General features: G+C 40.7%; 1 protein-coding gene across 1 annotated transcript in view; it reads left to right on the top strand.

Moving 5' to 3' along the window:
* Window positions 1–22,833, top strand: part of USP13 (ubiquitin specific peptidase 13) — a gene marked incomplete at its 5' end in the record, with an annotated part of 116,879 nt that overhangs the window by 22,902 nt on the left and 71,144 nt on the right. The window contains 4 exons of the mRNA XM_079704199.1: window positions 1,567–1,692; window positions 7,881–7,941; window positions 17,073–17,194; window positions 22,539–22,681. Of these exons, the coding sequence (XP_079560325.1) occupies window positions 1,567–1,692; window positions 7,881–7,941; window positions 17,073–17,194; window positions 22,539–22,681 (452 nt within the window). The remainder of the gene's footprint in view (window positions 1–1,566; window positions 1,693–7,880; window positions 7,942–17,072; window positions 17,195–22,538; window positions 22,682–22,833) is intronic.

The following is a 22,833-nucleotide window of genomic DNA, read 5'->3' as shown; positions in this document are numbered from 1 at the left end:
GGGATGGAACCTGGGCCCCCTGCAGTGTAAACACGAAGTCTTAACCACTGGACCGCCAGGGAAGTCCTGAAAATCAAGTATTTTAAATGTGAACAATATCCTTGCCTGTTCATTGTAGCAGTATGTCTATAACTAAATAATATTTGAAGTATGGCAGAGAGGGATAAAAGAGAAATAGATTCAAGTTTAACTATGACACTTCCAAGCTGTGTGAACTTGGGCAAGTGACTTATCCTTAGTTTTTTTTTAAACTATAAAATAGAAGTAATACTAGCAGCTTGCAGTATTGTTGGGATTAGAAATAATATGTGCAAAGCACCTGGCACATATCAGGCATGTAATAATTTGAGGACTCCATCTTTTATTATTTACTTATTACGTTATTATTTATTTATTGAATTGTTATCATTTATTAATGGGTACCATCAAATATCATGCATCACCAAAGGAAGGGAACAATATCTTTGAAGCATCCTGTCCTGCTAAAAGGATAGAAAGACTGTATGTTCTGGAGACTTGCAGTGACCAATGAGGAAGAACGATGATGAACCATTGAACTGATGGTCGTTGCATAGAGAACAGACTTGTGGTTGCCAAGGGGGAGGGGTTGGGGGAGGGAAGGATTGGGAATCTGGGATTAGCAGATACAAACTATTATATATAGGATGGATAGACAACAAGGTCGTACTGTATAGTACAAGGAACTATAATCAATATCATGAAAAACCATAATGGAGAAGAATATGAAAAAGAATATATATATGTATAACTAAATCACTTAAAAAATAAAATTATTTATTTATTTATTTTTGGCTGCGTTGGGTCTTTGTTGCTGCGTGCGGGCTTTCTTTAGTTGTGGAGTGGGGGCTACTCTTCGTAGTGCACGGGCTGCTCATTGCGGTGGCTTCTCTTGTTGTGGAGCATGGGCTCTAGGCACGTGGGCTTCAGTAGTTGTGGCACACAGCCTTCAGTAGTTGTGGCACACAGGCTTCAGTAGCTGTGGCTTGCGTGCTCTAGAGCGTAGGCTCCGTAGTCGTGGCACACAGGCTTAGTTGCTCTGCAGCTTGTGGGATCTTCCCGGACCAGGGCTTGAACCCATGTCCCTTGCGTTGGCAGGCGGATTCTTTAACCACTGTGCTACCAGGGAAGCCCTGAATCACTTTGCTGTACAGCAGAAATTAACACAACATTGTAACTCAACTATACCTCAATAAAAGTAAAAAAAAACATTATTTTATGAAGTGACGGTCATTGGATCAGTTGCCAACGTTCTTCTATCCGTGATTGTCCCTTACCCCAGTTTGTAGAGTCAGGCAGGCATGTTTATTTCCCAAGGCCTCTGAGTATCTCCCTGCCTGTGAGACCGTGCTCAGCTGTCTGGGAGCACCGGGAACCCAGGGTTGTGGCGGGAGCTGCCGCTGGGTGACTGTGAGCCCTCGGAGGTCACTGGAGATGACTACGATGGCCAGACTTTGTGTTCATTGTTTGTCATCATTTGCCTTCCTTCCCCTTCCCTTTTTCTGTGTCCAGACTACTTGTCTAATGTAACCTGTCTCTTTCTTCTAGAATTCTGAAGGTGGACTCTATGTATGCATGAATACATTTTTGGCCTTTGGAAGGGAGCATGTGGAAAGGCATTTTCGAAAAACTGGACAGAGTGTCTACATGTACCTGAAGAGACACATGCGTGAGGTGAGGTGCACACTTTGGGAGAACTGTCCCTGACATCTTCCCCGTAACGTTGTCTTAGTGGGGTTCATCACATGGAGATTTTACTATGCCCACATAACTTCTCATTCTCTTGGATGATAGGAAACAAAACTAGCACTGTTGGCAGAAATTCATAGACTTCCCAAACCTTAACTTAACCAGTTTTATGTTTCTCTTCCTCTAAGCCTCTGATCGGAGTTGTTAAAAAAGACATGGGTTGCTGATGGAAAAAAAAATCAAGTCAAAAAGTACAGAAAATAATGCCAGAAACACTCATGGATAAAAAAAATCAGAAATAAAAAAAATACTTGAATATTTTTGCTTCAGATTTTTTTTTTTTTTTTAGTGAGAGAAAGAGCTTTCCTAAAAGTTCAAGTCCCTTTTGGTCCCCTCCGTCCGCAGAAGTAACCTCTGTTGTGAATTTGCTGTTTCTCATTCCCATGCCTGTCATTATATTTTACTTAGTTGTGGGTATTCATGAACAATATATAGTATGACTTTTTGTGTTTTAAAGATATAGGTAAATATTATCATACTGCTACCTGTAATTCTGCCTGGAGCTATCCCCTTCAACAGAATCTATCCATGTTTCAATGCATCTGGATGTACTTAATTCATTTCAATAGTTGTTTGGTGTTCCATCTTATGAATACCTGGTCATTTATTATTCTGTTCTCCCATTGATGAAAACATTTAGATTGTTTCCATTGGTTTTTTTTTTTTTTTTTTGCTTCTACAAACTGTGTACCAATTAACATTTTTATACATTTCTCTTGGGGGAACATACATTTCTCTTGGGGGAAGTGCAAGATTTCTTTCAGAAATGTATCTAGAAGTGGCAGTGTTGGCTCATGAGTGTGCTTACCTTCATTTTTACTGAATATTGCTAAGTCCCTCCCTGGAGTGGTTGCACCAGTGTACACTCCAATCTGCCATGATTATGAGTGTTTCCCCACACCCTCACCAGTGCTTGGTCAGACTTCTGATTTTTGCCAGTCGAATGGTTGTAAAGTGGCATCTAAATATTTGGCATTTCCTCCTGTGAGGGTTGAAGGTCTTTTCATCCGTTTTATTAGCCAGTCTCCTATTCTCTTCTCTGACTTGCATATTGTATTTTTGACCTATTTCTCCATGGGTTTATCTTTTTCTTAAAAGTTTGATTAGTTCTTTTTACATTCTGGATACCAAAAATTTGTGTTATATACAAAATTTTCTTATGGTCTGTGGCTTGTCTTTTTACTTCATTTATGAATTATATTGTAGAACACAAGTTTTGAATTTTCATCTATTTAGATTTATTAACCTTTTATGAGTTGTGCTTTTTGTAACTTGTCTAAGAAATTGTTTCCCAACTCAAGGTCATAAAGATATTTCTTCTAATATTTTTTTTAAAGAAGTGTGTGTGTGTGTGTGTGTGTGAGAGAGAGAGAGAGAGAGAGGGAGAGGGAGAGAAAGAGAGAGACTGCGAATGTTTTAATGTTTTAACATTTTAGGTCTTTAATTCATCTATAATCTATTTTTATAATTGTGTCAAGCGTGGGAATCTGCTTCTTCCCCCCCGTATTGATGACCTGTTGTCCCACTATTACTAGAGGAGTGCAACCTTTTCCGATGATTTATAGTGACATTTAAAACAAATATTTTAACTTGCCATTCACATTTGGGTCTGCTTGGGGGTTCTCAGTTCTCTTCTGTTGCTCTTATTTGTCTGTCTCTGTGTTGGGGCCTCAAGTGTTGACATCTAGGAGTGCAAGCACTTTTTCCATGTTCATTTTTTTCCTAGAAATTTCCTGGATTTGGATGTGTATTTTTCTATATGGATTTTGGAATCAGTTCATCTAGTTGAAAAAAATCCTATTGAGATTTTGATAGCGATCACATTGAATTTGTGGACTGATCTATAGTCTATATCATTGTCTAAGCTCCGTGAGGGCAGGGAGTCTGGTCTGTTTTGTTCACCTCTGTGTCCTCAGCACTCAGTAGTGCCCAGCACATAGTAGGTGCTTCATAAATATTAACTGAATGACTGTTCAACATGGCATACCTCTCTATTGATTCAGGTCTCTTTTATGTCCTTCAAAAATATTTTGTGATTTTCAGTAAAGGAGCTTTTATTTTTGTTAGATTTTTTTAAGGAACCCTATAATTTTTGTAACTATTGTTACTGCTTTTTTTATCTTTTCATGTATTTTAATTAGTTATTCATGTTGTTTGGAGATATTAATTTTCAAATATTGATTTTATATTTAGCAATACTGTTCAATTTTCACTTTAGTCCTAATAGTTTGTGGACTATCTTGGATCTTCTGTATAGTCAATGCTGATTTGAAGTTCATCTGATCTCTCACCCCAGCCTACCTAATATGTTCTCTGTTTAAGTTCTGGACAAAGGAGAGATCCCCAGATTGGACAGTGGGGAGAGTAGGAGGAAGAGGAGGAAGAAAGACCAGCAGGTCAGATAGGTTATAAACTGAATGATTAGCTTTACAGTAATCTAACGTTGGCCTAATACTATATGCTTTACATTCACTACTCCTGTTAGGTGGGACATAGCAATTCTGATAAAGTTTGCTTTGTATCATCTGTCTTAGTGTAAAGTGATGAAGTTTTAGGAAACTGAGGGGAAAAAAAATGAAGCTGAGGCCCAGAGACTTGAAATAAACTGCTCAGGGTCGCAAAGCTAGCGGCAGAATTACAGAATGCAGTTAGCTCTGCCTCTGAAATTTTAAGTTAAATATTTTGCTCTCTGACCACAACCCTCTCTCATTTTAGCTCTTTCACTCATTTATTTCTGTTTTGATCTGTTTCCCCCGCTTCTCAGGATCCATGGCTTTAAACTTTCTCCTGTCACCAGTACCCTCAACTGACCCTCCCCTTGTCTTGCCTCCTGCTGTCCTTCAGATCCGCAGCCAGTCCATCATCAGTCTCATCCTCTGCTTCCATGGATGCACCACTAGGGATCCCGCACACACTGCCATGGGGTTTGGGAACATGTCAAATTCCTGGCCTTCTCCCTTCTGCTGGGCCCTCTCCCTGCCCAGCAAATCTAGCCTGTTCCCCCTCCCACTCCAAACTTTGGATGCTTTCTGCAAGACTTTACCTGTCATTCTCAGAAAACGATCAGACTTGTCCTTTCCAGAGGAAACAGGGACCCCCGGACAGGAACTCCCTGAGCTCCTGCCTCGCCTCCTGGGAACTCATCCACCGTGGTTCCACTTTTGTTTCCTCCCATCTCAGCACACCTCACATGTTTCCACACATCTCAGAGAGAAGCTGTGTTCTTTCTGTCCTGGTGGTCCCTTTCCTCCTGCCTCGGAACCTTCATTAACTCCACTGCCTCTTACACCTCCAACATCTCCCTCTTCTGGATTTCTTCTCCCACCTTAAAAAAGAGCACAACACAGAACTCTAATTTGAGTCCTCCTTCAGTCACCCCATCCTTCAATGAAAGCTTTAAAGCTTTTCTGTTTTCACCATCTTCACTACACCCTCTAGAATTCAAGATGGCTTGAATTCTAGAGACTTAGACCTCCTTTGGATTCTGCTTTCATTCTATGGCAGGCTGGTAACCAAGTCCAGTTATCTGGGCCTCCCAAACGGCTTGGAAGTCCATCCTGTCCTCTTCATCCCTCCCGTTCTTGTCTGAGTGCTCATTATGCCTTAAAAGGGCTAGTGCTGTAGCTTCCTGACTAATTCTCCTTCCTTCATACTTGCCGCCTTCAATCCCACCCAGTCTGCATGCTGCACCCAGAGCGCTCTTTCCAAATGCATATACCTATGCATCTGTGGCACGCTGAAGCTTAAATCTCCTATGTCTTTCTCTTTGTTGCAGGATGAAGTCCAAACCCTTTTGCATGTGATTACAAGGCCTTCCATGATCTGACCCCTGGAACCTTTCTAACCCTCCCTCTTATTCCACCAGCTCTGTGCTCTAGACATAGCAAACCACTTCTCCTTTCTGGAACATGTCATGATTTCAGGCCTCTGTACGTGCTGTGTTCTTTTTGGGGGGATGCCCTACTTCTACCCCCCATTCCTTTTTTTTTTTTTTGGCGGTATGCGGACCTCTCACTGTTGTGGCATCTCCTGTTGCGGAGCACAGGCTCCGGATGCGCAGGCTCAGCGGCCATGGCTCACGGGCCCAGCCGCTCCGCGGCATGTGGGCTCTTCCCGGACTGGGGCACGAACCCGTGTCCCCTGCATCGGCAGGCGGACTTTCAACCACTGCGCCACCAGGGAAGCCCCCCCATTCCTTTTTTACCTGTTGTATTCCCTGTGGTCAGCGTATCCATATATCTATCCATCATCCACCCACCCATCCATTATCCATCCATCCATCCATCCATCCACCATCCATTCATCATCCATACATCCATCCATGCATCCATCCATGCATCCATCCATCCAACCAACCAGCACATATTAACAGAGCAGCTGCTATGTGCCAGGCCTGCTGCTCTTCTTACCTCACCAGCCCTGCCCATACCCTCCATCCCCAGAAGAACTACCATTTCTTCCTTATGATATGATCCTCACCTCTCTTAACACTCACCAGAATCCGTTCTGTGCTCTTTGTTTGCATCATGTTCCCCTTCTATTGCTGGTGAGCTCCTCAGGGGTTGGAGCGTGTCTTCACTCACTTTGCAGCCTGAGCTCCAGCACAGAGCCTGACAGTCGCATCTGCTGACTGAGGAGTTCCAGTTTCTCAAACCCTGTCGATTTCTAGTGGTGACTGATGCAAGGACAGAGATGATGGTCTTTTGAAGGAAGACCTGGTAGTTGTGGGGATTTTTTTTCCTGAAAGGAAGTGGATCTAATCCGAGTCTGAGGTGTGACTGTCTCATCTGGGGAGAGCCTCATGGTCCAGCAGGTCTCCCTGCAGCTCCTCTTCCCCTTTCTCCCCTCACTGTCATGCAGGAGTGGAGGGGACATTGAGGTTGGAACAAGTGAAAGGATGCCGTAAACTTCCATAGAGAGATTGCAAGTGACCTCCAGGATTGGTAAATGTGGATGGTTAAATATGCCTTTGGTGCAGGTTTTATCTCATCCTTTTTTGAGGCAGGTAAGTGGAGGGGAGAGGAACAGAGGCTTTGAGATCTTGGAGGAGATGGATTCTAAGAGCAGTGACACGAATGTGGTATTAGTATTTGGAGAGACATGATTTTGAGCTAAAGGGTTCAATAATTTTGTATTCCTGAGATGTGAACTATAAACTTATAGTAGAAGCTGTAAAAACTTATTGTGAGAATCACAAAGATGAGTCCACTTTCAATGCGAAATAATAAAATGTGGGAAAGGAGATTTAAGACTGATAGGAGGGCAAACTAAAGAAGCAGCAAGACCTTGGTGCTGCGATAACATGTGGCTGCTTGAAAAGATGCTGGGGTTTGACCCACATTGCAGTGTGTTAGAAACGTGCTCTTTTCTAATAACAGGAAGAACACACAGTGTGGAAATAAAGAGTTTTGGCCATTGAAACAAACATTTTAATAGTCCTATTTGAGAGTAAAATTTCTTGTGCAAGTATCAGAAGGGTAATGAATGACTTCTTTTGCATAACCACGTGGTAGACATTTATTTCGTTGCTGCTAGGGACTTCCACCAGAGTTAGAGAATACATGGAGCTTAGGATGGCAAACAGCCATCAGCTGGGGCTCCAAAAATGTTTAGGGCAGTTAGATTGAGGCTTATTATGACCGGAATATCAGTGACTCTTTATTAATATTTATGAACTCTTTCAACAGTAGTAGTTGTGCACACCTAGGACCAAGCACAGGGGGCCCAGTGGGTAGCAGGGGAACAAGAGCCTCCCTCCTGGAGCTACCATTTCTCCAGAGTAGCTACAATCAGGGCATGGGCTCCAGCCTCTTGGGAGCCTGTGCTGATTTGAAGTTGAAGTGTCCACTTCACCTTGACCCTGGTTTCACTTCCCTTTTCAGAGGTGCTTTCTTGATAATTTGGTGAAAACATAATCAGGTAGAACAGTAACATTGCCCTTCACCTACCTTCATGGACCTGGGTCAAGTTCCTGTTTATCCTGGAATCTCTAGTCCAGGTTGAATATTTCCCCTTGGCCTTTTATAAAAACTAGGAACCTCTGAGATTTTACCCCCACCCCCAATCATCTGTTCTATAGGCTGAATTTTAACAATCTCTTGTTTTCTTTTCAGAAGGTAAGAGGGGCATCTGGTGGAGCTTTACCCAAAAGGAGGAATTCCAAGATTTTTTTAGGTAATGTAAATAGTTATCAGTAGTGTGCCTGGATTTTCTGTGTGTGTGTATGTGTGTGCATGTGCATGTGCATGTGCATGTTTGATTTGGAACAATAGGTTGTTTATTGCTCTACAATTTAAGGATGAGAGGAACCAATTTAACTCGAGATGATCTGTCTCCACTTTGTGTTTACCTGGTGGTGAAGAATGTTTACAGCACTCTTGTTGGGTTAGTGATTTGAAGCAATTATGCTGATAGTGACTGGAGAGAAATTGTGGTTCTGTTTCTGGCCTTCTTTTTCACTGCCTTTAAAGAAGAGATAGTTTTTCTTTTTTTAATATTAGCCAAACTACAGACTTTATTTGTATTTCACTATTTTTTTCTGCTAATGAAATAGTATTTCACTATTTTTTTGGTGTTCCAGGATCCCATGTTGTATTTGGTTTTCATGTTTCCTTAATCCTGTCTAATCTGTGATAGTTCCTCAGACTTTTTTTGTCTTTAATAATTGTGACACTTTTTTTTTTTTTTTGGTACGCGGGCCTCTCACTGTTGTGGCCTCTCCCATTGCGGAGCACAGGCTCCGGACGCGCAGGCCCAGCGGCCATGGCTCACGGGCCCAGCCGCTCTGTGGCATGTGGGATCCTCCCGGACCAGGGCATGAGCCCGTATCCCCTGCATCGGCAGGCGGACTCTCAACCACTGCGCCACCAGGGGAGCCCAATAATTGTGACACTCTTGAAGAGTGCTGGCCAGTTTTGTGGACTGTACCTCAATTTGGGTTTATCATGTTACTTCATGATAAGCCTGAGGAAGTGCATTTTTGGCAAGAATATCACACAGGTGATGGGCGCTTCTCAGGGCCTGATATCAGGGGGCACATGAAGCTGAGCTGTCTTCACACTGGTGATGTTAACCTTGATTGCTTGGTCAGGTAGTGTCTGCTGGGTTTCTCCACTATGAGATTACAGTATAATTAATAAATATTTTGGGAGTGATACTTGGAGACTATACTAATACTTGTTTTTCCTTAAAGTTTTGCCTACTAATTTTATCATCCATTAGTGGATCTTGCCTGTAACAGTGATCACTGTGGTGTTTGCTTAATAGTGCTTTTCTGTTTCCCTCATTCAGAAGAGCCAGTTTTGCTCATGAAAATACATACTGACTTCTATATCATGTACTCATGATCATATTTATTTTTTTATTTAATTAATTTTTACTGCCATATAGTTGCTCTACAATATTGTGTTAGTTTCTACTGTACAGCAAAGTGATCATATTTCATATTAAACTTCTGATATGGTTTTTCCAGGAGAAAAAGTGGTTTGATAATTTTTGACCAAGCAAGTTTATACCTCTAAATGCCTAGGATTATTGTTTGGAAGGAATTTCAAAATTGTTTGCATATTGTAATTTCATTTGGTAAAGAAAATTTATACACATATATACATATGTGTGTATGTATGTGTATGTGTATCTTTATGTGTATACACATACATATGTGTATGTATCTGTATGTACATACATATACGTATATATATATATAACTGAGAGTCTAGTAGAGTCTGACAAAATGTACTCCAAATTGTTAATAGTAACTCTTTCCTGGTGGTGAAATTGAGGTGATTTTAGTTTTCTTTTTTTGCTTATCTGTATTTAAATTACTTTTCTGTAATAAAAAGACACATTAATTATTTGACAAGCAAAGCCATTGGAAACAGTCTTGGAGCTGAGCTTCCTTCCCACTTGGATTCTCTGTTACCCTGCACTGGGCCCACCCTTGCTGTCTTCGCTCCTGATTTTCAGCCCATGGTTTTCTTTGTGAGGCTTATCTGCAGTTGGTTTTTCCACACAGGCCAATCTTTCCCACTACTTGTCATGGCTTTGGACCACAACCCAGATTAACCAACTAGACTCAGACCAGCTTAGAATGAGCTGGAAAGCTGAAATGATTGAGTGCATTCTGATGTTTTGGTTATAAGCCTTCTTGCTCCCTTCCACAACTAGAGATAATTGACTTCTTAATTAAATAACATTAGCATGGCATTCTTGAATGTGGAAATAATTGAATATTTTGACCTACATTGTTATTTTTCATTATTTTCTTTGGTTGAATAAAGAAGTTAGCTGACCTCTTATCCTTTAGCCTTTGTGTCTTTTTTTTTTTTTTAAATAAATTAGCTGCTTTTCTTTTCTTTTTTAACTAATTAATTTTTTTGGCTATGTTAGGTCTCTGTTGCTGCCCTTGGGCTTTCTCTATTTGTGGAGAGCGGGGGCTACTCTTTGTTGCAGTGTGTGGGCTTCTCATTGTGGAGGCTTCTCTTGTTGCAGAGCATGGGCTCTAGGTGCACAGGCTTCAGTAGTTGTGGCATGCGGGCTCAGTAGTTGTTGCTCACGGGCTCTAGAGCGCAGGCTCAGTAGTTGCGGCTCACGGGCTTAGTTGCTCCACGGCATGTGGGATCTTCCCAGACCAGGGAATCAAACCCATGTCCCCTGCATTGGCAGGTGGATTCTTAACCACTGCGCCACCAGGGAAGTCCCTAACCTTTGTGTCTTTTACTCAAAAGACCCTGCCGTTTGATTTCTCTAGTGATCATACTGGTGGTAGCGGATATTGTCAAGTAATTGTTTTAAAAATTAATCCAAAGGTAAGCACTGAGGTTTTGTGCTTCATACTGTGTGGACCCCTCCATTGCTTCCTGGGAGAACTAGCCCACCCTTTCATTTCAGTTGGACTTTTTCTACAGGCTATACTCTCTGTGTTCTCTCAACATTTCATGTCTTAGAAAGCCACAGGATCTGCCTAAAACTCACAGCCCAGCAAAAATGTTCTATTTGGACTGTACCACTTTTTAAAAAGTTTAAATTTGAATGCCATTGGCACTCTGGGGCTTGTCCTAGGCCCCAGTTCTCTCTATTGTTTTATATTCAGATGCATCACTAATTTATATTAGTAAGGATTAAGTTTTCCAAGCCCTGATTTATACCTCCTCGTAGCTCCCAGTAGCAGGCACTTTTCTCTTGCCGCACTGATCACAGCTCTGATTTCAAGGTGGTGTGGCCTGTAAATTAATTTCAGTGAAGGACTGTATTAGAACTACCCTGATTTATGTAATTGGAAATGTAAAATATTGGTGAATTTTAATAAGGTAGATGTTTATTTCTCTCATTTCATATAGAGGATGTTGGAAAGCAACAAATCCAGGCTGATGTGATGGCCTCATGTTCATCAGGATCTAAGTTCTTTCCATATTTCTACTTCACCTTCTATCCTGTCCTGTAATTTCTAACCTCATGGTCACTTCATGGTCCAAAAACGGCTACTGGGACTCCAGCCATCACATCCCCATTCTGGAAGGCAGGGAAGACAAAGGGGAAAGGACAAAAAAAAAATCTAATCTCCCAGGGGATTCAACTTCTTTTTGTCAGCCTTCTTATAGATCCCCATGCAACACTTTAGTTTACACCTCTCTGGTCAGAACTTGGTCACATGGCTATGCCGTGTGCTGCACAGGAGGCTGGAAAGTAAAGTCTCTTAACTGAATAAAGTGTGTTACTAAGGAAGAAAGGGAGAATGAATACTGGGAGGCAGCTAGTCGCCTCTGCCACAGTTTCCTTCCCTAAAAGGAACATTGGGTTGTCTCTTCATGAAGAGGAGGAGAACTCTCTTGTAGCCTCTTTGTTTCTTTGACTACAAAGTACCTTTTCATTGCTATTGAAATGTAGTTATGATGACCCTTTATCCCCTTCACAAAACACATGCAGATGACTAATGCTTTTTCCTGGATAGAAGCTTTTTATCCCCTTTTACTTAATGACTTTGTGACTAATTCCTTTCCATTGGTTCAACAGTGATATTGAAACCATTGAGTCATTTAGTTATGACCTTCAATAGGGGAAACTGAGGCCATTAGCTGGTGCTGAATTGCTTACTCAAGTCTCCTGAGCCTCATTCCTCTGCATTCAAGGCACTCTTCCTCCTGATTACCTTGATAGTCATCTAAGTGAAACCCCAGTTAAGGGATCCTTCTCTCAGGTCTAGCTTTTGCTGGTAATGTTTTTTAGAATCAACAATGACAATTCTTGGTAATTTTTGAGTCATAGAAATTTTATGCTTCTTTTAGGATTTAGGATTTTAAAAATATTCTTTGAATACATAGCACATGGACAAAGCTTAAAACTGAAAAGTTATAAGAGCTTCCGCAATGAAAAGTAAGTTTTTCTCTCTCCCTTCCCTGTCTCCCAGCCACTTAGTTACTCTGCCCAGAGACAAATAATATTTTCTGCTTGTACATCCTTATATATGTTGCGTGTTCTTCCAGCAATAGTCTAGACGTATACCATGCTTTTAGACTTTTTTCCTGTAGGCCATGGGGAGCCATTAACACTTTGGTTCCCAAAACTGTCCTGAGGCACTCCAGGTTGCCTCAACTAGCTCACCGGTAAATCACAGGATATTTTAACTCTTCAAGGGAACACAGTGATGCTTGAACATTGCATGAGAGATTAGCTTGATGTAGTCTCGCTACTAGAGTATCCTATACTCCTTTCAGTGACTTCATCTCTTTGTGAAGCTATTTTTTTTAGTGGTTTCTGTGGTAAAAGGCAAGTACTATGTGAAAATAAATGTGGAATGGGAAAAAAAGGAGGCAGCGTCTAGTCTGATTCAAAGAGAAGTTCTGCAGTGCCTCACAGTTACACACGTCCCCTTAGTAAGGAATTACAGTTATTTAAGAGTGAAATAAAACATTCATTTCCTTTCAATTTATGTGTATTATGTTTTCAAATGGTTCCTAACTTATTAGAACATAAATACGTAATAAGTTGTTTGGACCAAACTACTAAATAAAAAGAACTATCAGGCATTTCTTTTGGTTTAGGGCCAATTCTTGGTATTGTGCAAGAATTTCTGGGATGCTAAAGGGTGCTGTGAACTGGGAAAGTGTGGGTAGCTCTGCAATAATGTTTTTAAGCTAGAAAGGGACACTATTAGGCTGTCTTTGACAAAGATAATGATATGAAAGATTGTGAATTTTGGGAGTAGGCTGATAGAAAACTTACTGTTCTATGAGATGGAAGGAGAGAAGGGGGAATGGAAGGGAGTCTGGGATCTTCAAAGAAATACCCCAGGACTTGTGATGTGATTCTGGCCTAATCTCGTATGTTCTGTACATTAAAGCTACAAATGTGTATAGTTGTGTAAAGACCTGCTAATAAATTTAATTAAAAATACCATATCTTTGGTATGTCATAAAAGTGTTAAATGTAAATTGATGACTAATAAAGACCTGCTGTATAAAAAAATAAATAAAATAAAATTCAAAAATTCAAAAAAAAGTGTTAAATGTTCACATTTTTATTGACTCCCCTACCGGCCCCCCCAACTTTCACAAACAGGAGTAAATGCATCAGTTCTTCCATGTCTGCAGACTGGGATGTTGAAGAGCTACTGCTAAACCTCAGAGAGCTTACATTCCACATTTTTGTCTTTAGCCTTGGCATTCATACTTGATGAAGAACAGGTTGAAAACAGAACATCTGTGGAAAGTTCCAAGAATGGGCCTGTTCAGATAACTCATCTGCACTTATAATTACCAGAAGTTTCAAGTAAACTCTATTTTTCTGTTTCCAACTGAAGTAGGTCATTAAGAACAGGGTCTGTGCTCAAGGAGCTGCCTCCGTACCTTCTCGTGAGGGCGAGCGGTTGGTCAGATTTCACGGCACTGGTGCAGCAGACTGCTCACCTCCAGCACATGAGTTAACACCAATACAGTCAGGCCGAGAGCACTCTGAGCCGGGCTTCACTGCCCTAGTTTGATTTAGGGATCCTTTCCTCCGCTGTGCTGCTTCATAGTTACTTCTTGGAATGGCTGTGGTCCCAGCCACTTCTCTCAAGTATCTGAGCAGATCAGTAAGTAGAGTTAAAGAAGAGGTATTTAAAAAATTTTTTTTTTATCTTTGAAAAAGGTCCCATCCAGGTATTGCCAGTTAATAGTCCCCGTGGAAAGTAGCTGCTGGGAGAGGTTGGGGGTGCTCGTTCTGCTGGTCCCTAGGCTATGGTAACTCTGTAGTTTCCTCAACTAGATGTTTCGGGGTGGTGAGACTCTAATTAGAGAAATTTGGAAATTGTAGATTTACATTTAGGATTGTGGGGTCATATATAGAGGCAGGAGAAACCTTAGCTTTGTCCCTTAGATTCAGAGTGTAGGTTACCTCTGCTGACTTTTCCCTAAATTGGATTAAGGTTTTTGGGAAAGATCATGGTCCCCTTCCATCCCAGTGAATTAAGAATAAAAATAAAAGTAAACTATAACTGTAAGGAAGCCCAACAAAGCTCTGCCTTTTTGCATGACAGTAGTCTTGCTTTTTTAAACACACATCAGTTACCAATTAAAAAAATCAAAACCTGTAACAGCCCTTTGGATGTTCTTGCTTTGCTGTTGTCCTTAAACACGCTGGTATTCTTAACTTCCTAAAGTCTCCTTTCCCAGATGTTTACTGAGTGTGTGGTGTGTGCTGGGCCTTGTGTGGAGTCTAGGGATTTAGAAGGTGAATAAGACCCACTTCCTGCGCTTAGAGCTTACAGTCTAGAAGCATTTGAAGTTCATATCTTCTCCACACTCAGATCACATAGAAAATCCCCCATGATATCTGGTCCTCCTGAAACTGACTTCAGGATTGCTTTGGAGCTGGGCAACCAAAGGGAAGGGAGGTCACTTGTGCTTTTGTTAGTTGTCAGGAGCATAGAGAAGAGATGACAGTGATGGCGAGGGTGATGGTAGGGGTGATGGCAGCTGCCTGTGGAGCCCCTAACACCTACCAGATCCTAACTAGGTACCTTAAAACCTTATCTTCTTTAATCCTCTCAACAATCTTAAGGGGTAGACAATATTATCCATAGCCTACTCATGAGGAAAATGAACTTGGAAAGAACTTGCCCAGGCTTCCGTAGCTGGTCAATGTCAAGGTGGGATTTTTTTTTTTTGGCCTTAGTTTATCATTGTTTTTGGCCAGGTAAGATTTGAATTAGCATTAAGTGTAGATGTTTTCTCTGGAAAAAAGACATTTAGATAATGTGTTATATGAGCTGACTGTGTATACAAAACCAAACAATTTATACTTTGGTTACTTAAAATCATTATACACAATATAATAGAGAAAAATTTAAGAATAAAGTTCATCCATTCATTCTTTTCTTTTTTCTTCTTTCTTTTGGCCGCGCTCTGCTGCTTGTGGGATCTTAGTTCCCTGACTAGGGATTGAACCCACGCCCTTGGCAGTGAAAGTGTGGAGTCCTAACCACTGGACCACCACGGAATTCCCCATTCATTATTTTCATTTGTTCAGATTTCCTTCGAATTTTTGTCTATGAACATAACTACTACAAAGTTGTCTTTTCAGTGAAGGTGAATTTTGTATTTTTAGCATTAACATGGCGTAAACATTTCCATGTTTCTACATAGTCTAAAAAAATATCATTTAAGTAATATTCTAGTGGGTTCAACACCATTCCTTTTTTGTTTTTTTAAAAAAATATTTGGCTGCGCCGGGTCTTAGTTGCGGCATGCAGGGTTTTTAGTTGTGGCATTCGAACTCTTGGTTGTGGCGTGTGGGATCTAGTTCCCTGACCAGGGATCAAACCTGGGCCCCTGCATTGGGAGTGTGGAGTCTTAGACACTAGACCACCAGGGAAGTCCCAACATCATTCTCATTGAACACTTAGGTTCTAATTTTTAAAAATTACAGGTACTGGGGGCATTCAGATTTTTATAACATAGAATGTCTGTCTTTGAGTCATTTTCTTTACATAAATGCCTGTAGTTACTTCTTAAACTCTTAGACTCTTCTTTAACATTGCTTTTTGTCAAAATAACCTCTTATGGCTAACAATGTTGTTTGTTTATTTTGGCATTTCTGATTCTTATTATTTAGAGTCTTTTATCAAAATGTGTAGACTGCATTTTAGCTGTATCTCATTTTCCACTTAAAACTGCTCTCCCTTTGAGAATTTAAGAGCAGAACTGTACATAAAAAGATTCCAGGGTGAGGTATACAACAAGGTAGTAACAGAATCTAGATCCTTTGGTTCTCAGCTGGCTGCCTCATCTAGTAAAATAACTTTCTCCTGTTTATAGAGCCCATATTTGTGTACCTGTTTGTGTGTGGGTTTGTGTGTGTGTGTGTGTGAGAGAGAGAGAGAGTAGAAGATGGCTTGAGAGCTGTTTGTCACCATAGTTCCAAATGTCTAAATATACAAACATGATCTGGCATTCTGGTATCCATGTGAATGCAAGGCTGAAATGTCCATGTAAATATTGTGACAGGACATTTCCTTGAGCCTTTGCCTAACCTTTCCCAGAGATGAGCCAAGTAAAGAGGTGATGACTTGATAGATAACAGGCCAGACTTTCTTACTAAAAATTCTCTACCGCCTGAGGACAACAGGACCACTTATATTATGGGGTTTCCCCCTCTGTCTTACTAGGCAGTATTTCCACAACTCTTAGCAGGGAGGGAGAGGATGGGGGAGATAGAGACAGAGGGAGGGAAATTGAGATTTTATTTTAAAATAATTGTTACCATTTATTGCCAACCTGTTATGTGCCAGGTCTCTTGTTTACAATTTCTTATTTATTCTCCTTATAAACTGTGTGAGATAAGTGTTATCTCCATTCTACAAATGAGGCCTGTGACTTGCTCAAAGAAACATTAAACTTTGGACCCGGAGTTGAACCTAGGTTTATCTATTCTCAAACCCATGTACTTTCTCTTGTTGTGTTGTAAGAAACATTCCAACCCATTCTTGTGAAATCAAGAGTCAGGTACCCAACAAATCATAATGACCAGGCTATTCCTTTAAACATCTCTAAGAATTGAACACCTAGCACAAATGTCTATTTTAACTGTAAAGCCTTATGATATGACTTAGTCTTCTTTATACATCTGTCCCTTGAAGATAAGTGTGTATAACTTAGGAAGGATGGAAGGCCTCCTCTTCCTGGCTTGGGGCAGATGGATGGCTGAATTGTAAATGCCGCGCCCTTGGTTTGTCAGCCCTGTGGATACCTGGCTTTCCCAGTGAGTGCTGCCTTGGTGTGGAATATTCTTTCTTCACTTCTTGTTCTTTGTTTTTGTTTTCTCCTCAGATCTAGATACTGATGACGATTTAAATAGCGACGATTATGAATATGAAGATGAAGCCAAACTTGTTATATTCCCAGACCACTATGAAATAGCACTACCAAATATTGAGGAGTTACCAGCCCTGGTCAGTGAGTGTGCACGGCTGCTAGCTAGATGCGCGTGACTCTCTGTGTCAGGTGTGTGTGCGTGTGCAGTGTGTGTGCGCTGGGCGGTGGGGAGGGCGGGGTGAATGAGAGAGGAGGGGAGGAAGGAGCAGGAACAGAAGCAGTTTGCTTCTCCTCCATGAAGAGGGCCTCGCAGGTTCCCTTTCAGTGACACTGGGCCATATACCCTCCGCTGCCTGTTACTTCCAGTGCTGTTTGGGCTTCACTGCTCACTGGCCGGCCTGCTCCAGGTGGGCTGGCTTCTTCCCACCTGTGAATCACAGTCTGGTGCTTAGATTTTCAAATTGTGCCCCCGAGATGTGCAGGGACTGCTGGAGAGGGGTTGCCTTCTGATCAGAGGGACGCCTAAAATTTTTATCTCTTCTGCATGTTGGCCTTCCAGGTAAAATTTTGTTTGGGAAACATAAAAGAATTCCACTGAGAAACAACAGCAACACGATTATGAAAATAACCCAATATTTACAAATCACAGGTCTCCAGGAGCTCTGTGATAATGTGTTCCTTTGAGGATGAAGACTGCTTTCTAGGTTTTAGAATTTAGGTTTCGTGGTGAGTTCTTTTCCCTTTCCTTCCCTTCTTTTTTGTGGAGCAACTTTTATCTTCCTGAACAACTTAAGGCTGGTGACGATGGTGTAAGGAAGTCAGGCTCCGTTTTACTTTGATTCTCGAATCCTGTGGGGACCCAGACCATTTTCCTGCTCTTCCCTCATTTCCTGTATTGTCTCCGCTGCTCCATCCTTTCCTATGTTCCCTTTCCTTTCTTTTCCTCTTTTCTACTTGGTTGCATCCTGACTTCTCAGAGCCTGGCTGCAGATAGCAGAGTTAGACATTCCAGTTCATTTTTTCCCGTCCTCAAGCTTTGCTAGAACCAAAGCCAGGTCTTTAGGTCCCTGATTCTTTCAGATGCTGTGTGACTCTGTCTACAGTCCCCTGCTCATGTGCCCCTGCCAAGAGGGGACATTTGTGCTTGGGATTCCCATGTCATTAGGGACCAGTTGCCACCATTCAGCCTCTTTTGCCTCTGATCTACTTTATACCTAAACATAAGACCATAGAAGTGAAAAATTTGTATATTAAGCTATCATAGCTCTTTCCTCTAATTATTTGATATAGCATATCTTTTTTAGTACCAAATGCATATGTTTTAGCAATGTGTACAGAATTAAATTACCTCTGCTTTCTCCAATTCCCTGTGTCACTCATGTGGCTGTGATCAAGGACAAAATATATGATGTGGCTGTGATCAAGGACAAAATATATGATGGACAAAATGGTCTTACCCCGTGCCATTACTTGATATTATATACTAAAGCTTATATCTGTATACAACTGACAGTTCTCACTGCCCTTGTTTAATATAACTCTTGAGTCTGCTGTCAAAAAAGAAGCACATTGTGAATGAATGTCATGAGAAATGATTTTTCTCTCACTCCCTTATGAAGAAAAAGTCGTTATGTGAGAAAAGTTAATGAGAGCCTTTAAGTACTTTTCATTTTTCCTATATTTAGAATATAATCCTAAGTGTGAACACTTTTATAGAAAAGTGAAGTGTCATAGAAATCCATATCCAGCAATATATATTATAATTTTTAATAGAGTCTTTTAGAATTAAGAAATACTTTAAGAATTAAAAAAAAGAGAGAATTGTTTGGAAGTTGAGGCGGGGAGATAGAAGGAAAAGCCTGATTTATCTGATGGTAACTGGTAAGATTTATCTATATAACAGATGCTAGTTACTATAATTTCTTTTCATGCTTTTGCTACATTTTTGGTGTTTGATAATTCTCTTTTTCAGCTTTTAAATAACAAAAATTATTGAACTCACCCAACCAGGTGACTCTTCATCATCTCTTGAGTTTCTCAGCACAAAAAAAAGAAATCAGTTTCAAATAGGTACTCTGTAGATTCTACCAGAAAGTTAAACTACCTCTTAGTGTTATAGGGGTCACAGAGACATAGTGTTTGGGACTCTCAGGAACTCAGGCCTTGGTGTGCTTGTAATTGGTTAGCAACTAGCTCCCTGTGGGCAAAGCCCTGCATTGTAATGTTTGCTGATTTCCATGGTGTAAATACTCCCATTTCAGGCTAACATGTCACCAAATGCAGTGTTGGGAAGAAATGTGTAGTAGGACACCCTCCCATAGAGTTTCCACCGTTCGCATAATGTGGATGTAAGTGACCTCAAGAGCATATAGATTAGTTATTAAGATAGCGTAACACAACTAGGAAGTGAAGAGTTTAGAATATTTGTTACCTTTTAAAAATATATTTAATTGTGAGCTAATAGAATTTAATTTTTAATAATGGCTGTGTTTAACAACCCTCTTGTAGAATTTCTTAAAATTTAACAAGTCTGTAAGCCAGTTTGAGCCAATTCCAGAACACCCCTGTACTTGAGATAATTCACAGTATAATTATAGGATAATGGATCCTGACCTTCATCTATGATCCATAAAAAGGGCCTCTAAGTGATTTTAGGTGGTATCCTGAAAACACTAGGTCAGTGTTTTATAACGTCCTAGATGATTAAGGAAATTTTGTTGAGTGTCACCAGGAAGGATATTCAAAGAAAAGAGAGAATATTATATTCTTATTATTATCACTGTGCATTGCAAACTAGAACACTTAAAAAAGACCTAATAGGGAGGAGAAGATTCAGAGGACAGGGAAGGGATCGAGGTAGTCAGTGAAACAACAAAGAGGTTGTAACAGACCAGACTGAAAAGATTAGGATGTGTAGCCAGAAGTGCTAAGGCAGCATGGCCCAAACCCATAAAATCAGGAAGGGGCTCATGGTGAACTCAGCCTTGTTTTCTAGGGGCATTACTGGAAGGGCGTGGGAGATGAATTTTGATAATTGAAAGGAAAGGCTACTTAAATAACATTTCTTGTGGGAGATGAATGGGAATATATATATATATTTTTCGCGGTACGCGGGCCTCTCACTGCTGTGGCCTCTCCCGTTATGGAGCACAGGCTCTGGACGCGCAGGCTCAGCGGCCATGGCTCACGGGCCCAGCCGCTCCGCGGCATGTGGGATCCTCCCGGACCGGGGCACGAAGCTGTGTCCCCTGCATCGGCAGGCGAACTCTCAACCACTGCGCCACCAGGGAAGCCCGAATGGGAATATTTTTAAAAAGGTTTAGAGAAGGGTAAGATAGGGGAAGGGGGAATTAAGAGGTACAAACTACTAGGTATAAAATAAATAAAATACAAGGATATAATGTACAGCACAGGGAATACAACCAATATTTTATAATAACTCTAAATGGAGTATAAGCTATAAAAATATCAGATTACTATGTTGTACACCTGAAACTAATATAACATTGTAAATCAAGTAACAAACTTCTATCAAATAAACACCTCCCCCCCGAAAAAAGAGGTTTAAATATATTTATGAATGCCTGATTAAGCTGTAATGGAGTATAAGGTTTTTGAGGGCAGGGACCTTTTCCTTTTCCTGACTGTGGGTAGCCCAGTGTAGTCAATTGGTAGTGTTTAGTTTAACCTTGGAGAGTTTTAAGCTGGAGAAGGATGGGATCTAATGTTCACAGCAGATCACTGGCTGCCAGGCAGAGAAGAGGAAGCAAGAGTGGGAGAAAGGAGATGGTAAGGAGGCTGCTGTGTGGCCATTCGGGTGAGCTGGGACGATGGCTGAACAAGGATGGGTATGGCTGAAATCAAGAAGAGGTAGACTGCAAATAGATTTTGGATGTAGGACTGATAGGAATTGCTCAGGGCCTGGGTGGGGGTGGGAGTGGGATGGCAGCTGAGGGAACTTCCTCCATTGTCTCTTTTTTTCCTTGTAGCTTATTTTATTTTATTGCAGTATAGTTGCTTTACAATGTTCTGTTAGTTTCTGCTGTACAGCAAAGTGAATCAGTTATACGTGTATATATATATACACTCTTTTTTAGATTTCCTTCCCATTTAGGTCACCACAGAGCATGTTTCTTAATCCATTCTGGGGTCCGTTGTCAGTGCAACCCAGAGGAAAATATTCTGTATGAAGTTCAGCTAATTGTACAGGATGCTAGTGATGTAGAATACAGATTTTTGTTAAAAATTGTTTTTCAAACAATTCAATGGCTTTTATTATATTCAGAGTTGGGCATCCGTCACAACTATCTCATTTCCCTCTAGTCTCTGGCAATCACTAATGTACTTTCTGTCTCTGTGGATTTGCCTTTTCTGGACATTCCATACAAAAGGAATCATACAATACATGGTTCTTTGTGGGTGGCTTTTTTTTTACTTAGCATATATTTTCAAGATCCATCCATGTTGTAGCATGTATCACTACTTCATTCCTTTTTATTGCTGAATAACATTTCATTGTATCAAAATACAATACTTTATCCATTTATCATTAATGGGCATTTGGGTCATTTCTACTTTTGGCTGTTATAAATAATGCTTCTATGAACATTTATATATAAGTTTTTGCGTGGATACGTGTTTCTATTTATCTTGGGTGTATACTTAGGACTGGAATTGCTGGGTCCTATGGTAACTCTGTTTAACCATTTGAGGACCTGCCAAATTATTTTCCAAAGTGGCTGCACCATTTTACATTCTCATCAGAATATGCTTTTAAAGAGAGTTAGAAATAGCTTATAACATTAAGCAAGTAGCGAATGTGGCGAGAGGCATATATCCAGAATCAGTGGGGTTTGGGAGAAAGCAGAGAGTCCGCCCTCCCCTGTAGTCAGTTGGTGCCAAGCCAGACATCGCAGATTTGCTCATGATGTGGGCTGATCTGACACAGAGACATCCAGGCATGTCCCCATCCAGTGTCACATTTGCACTAGATTAAGAAATGGAGCCATGCCGCTTGCATTTCATTCAAGTGCTCTTGACCACATATCATTGTGTGATGAGTTGAGGATGTTGGTTGGGCGTATATTTGTTAAGAGTAAAACACACCACTTAGGTAAATCCTAGGCATTCCTGTTGCTAATTTCACCCTTGTAAGTTGTTCACCTTATACTTTTCACTCCACTTGCTAAGAGATAGCAATTGTTAAATCTGACTCTTATGCTTGGGTTTACAAACTGGATTTGGTTCTTTGCTATCTTGTGTCATTGTTACTATTGCAAACTCCAGGCCAGGATAAAACCTAGCTAGACCCAGGGTGAATGTGCTGGGGTCAGGAAACTAGCATCTTGCTCTTGTGGTAACTGAGCTATTTGAGTTTTCTTGAATTAAGCTGTATTTATTAATAAACTTTAAAATTCATTTTATAGAAGTTGCTGTTCTCTCAAGCTGTTTTAATATATCACATCTGTTTTTGTCTTACAGGTAACAATTGCTTGTGATGCAGTTCTCAGCTCAAAATCTCCATACAGAAAGCAGGACCCAGATACGTGGGAAAATGAATTGCCAGTGTCCAAGTATGCAAATAACCTCACCCAGTTAGACAACGGAGTCAGGATTCCTCCAAGGTGAGGGTCAGATAGCAAAATGGAACTTTTCCCCCCAAAACGGGCCAAAGGAATATTTATTTTTCTACCTCTTCACTGAATTAGCAATTATATATTTTCTTATCAGATGCCTTTTATTAAAAATAAGCTTGGGACTTCCCTGGTGACACAGT

This window comes from Hyperoodon ampullatus, assembly GCF_949752795.1.
Source record: "Hyperoodon ampullatus genome assembly, chromosome: 5".
NCBI classification, from domain to species: Eukaryota; Metazoa; Chordata; class Mammalia; order Artiodactyla; family Ziphiidae; genus Hyperoodon; species Hyperoodon ampullatus.
Note: the sequence above shows the minus strand (reverse complement) of the source record. Positions and strands in the feature narration are given on the sequence as shown.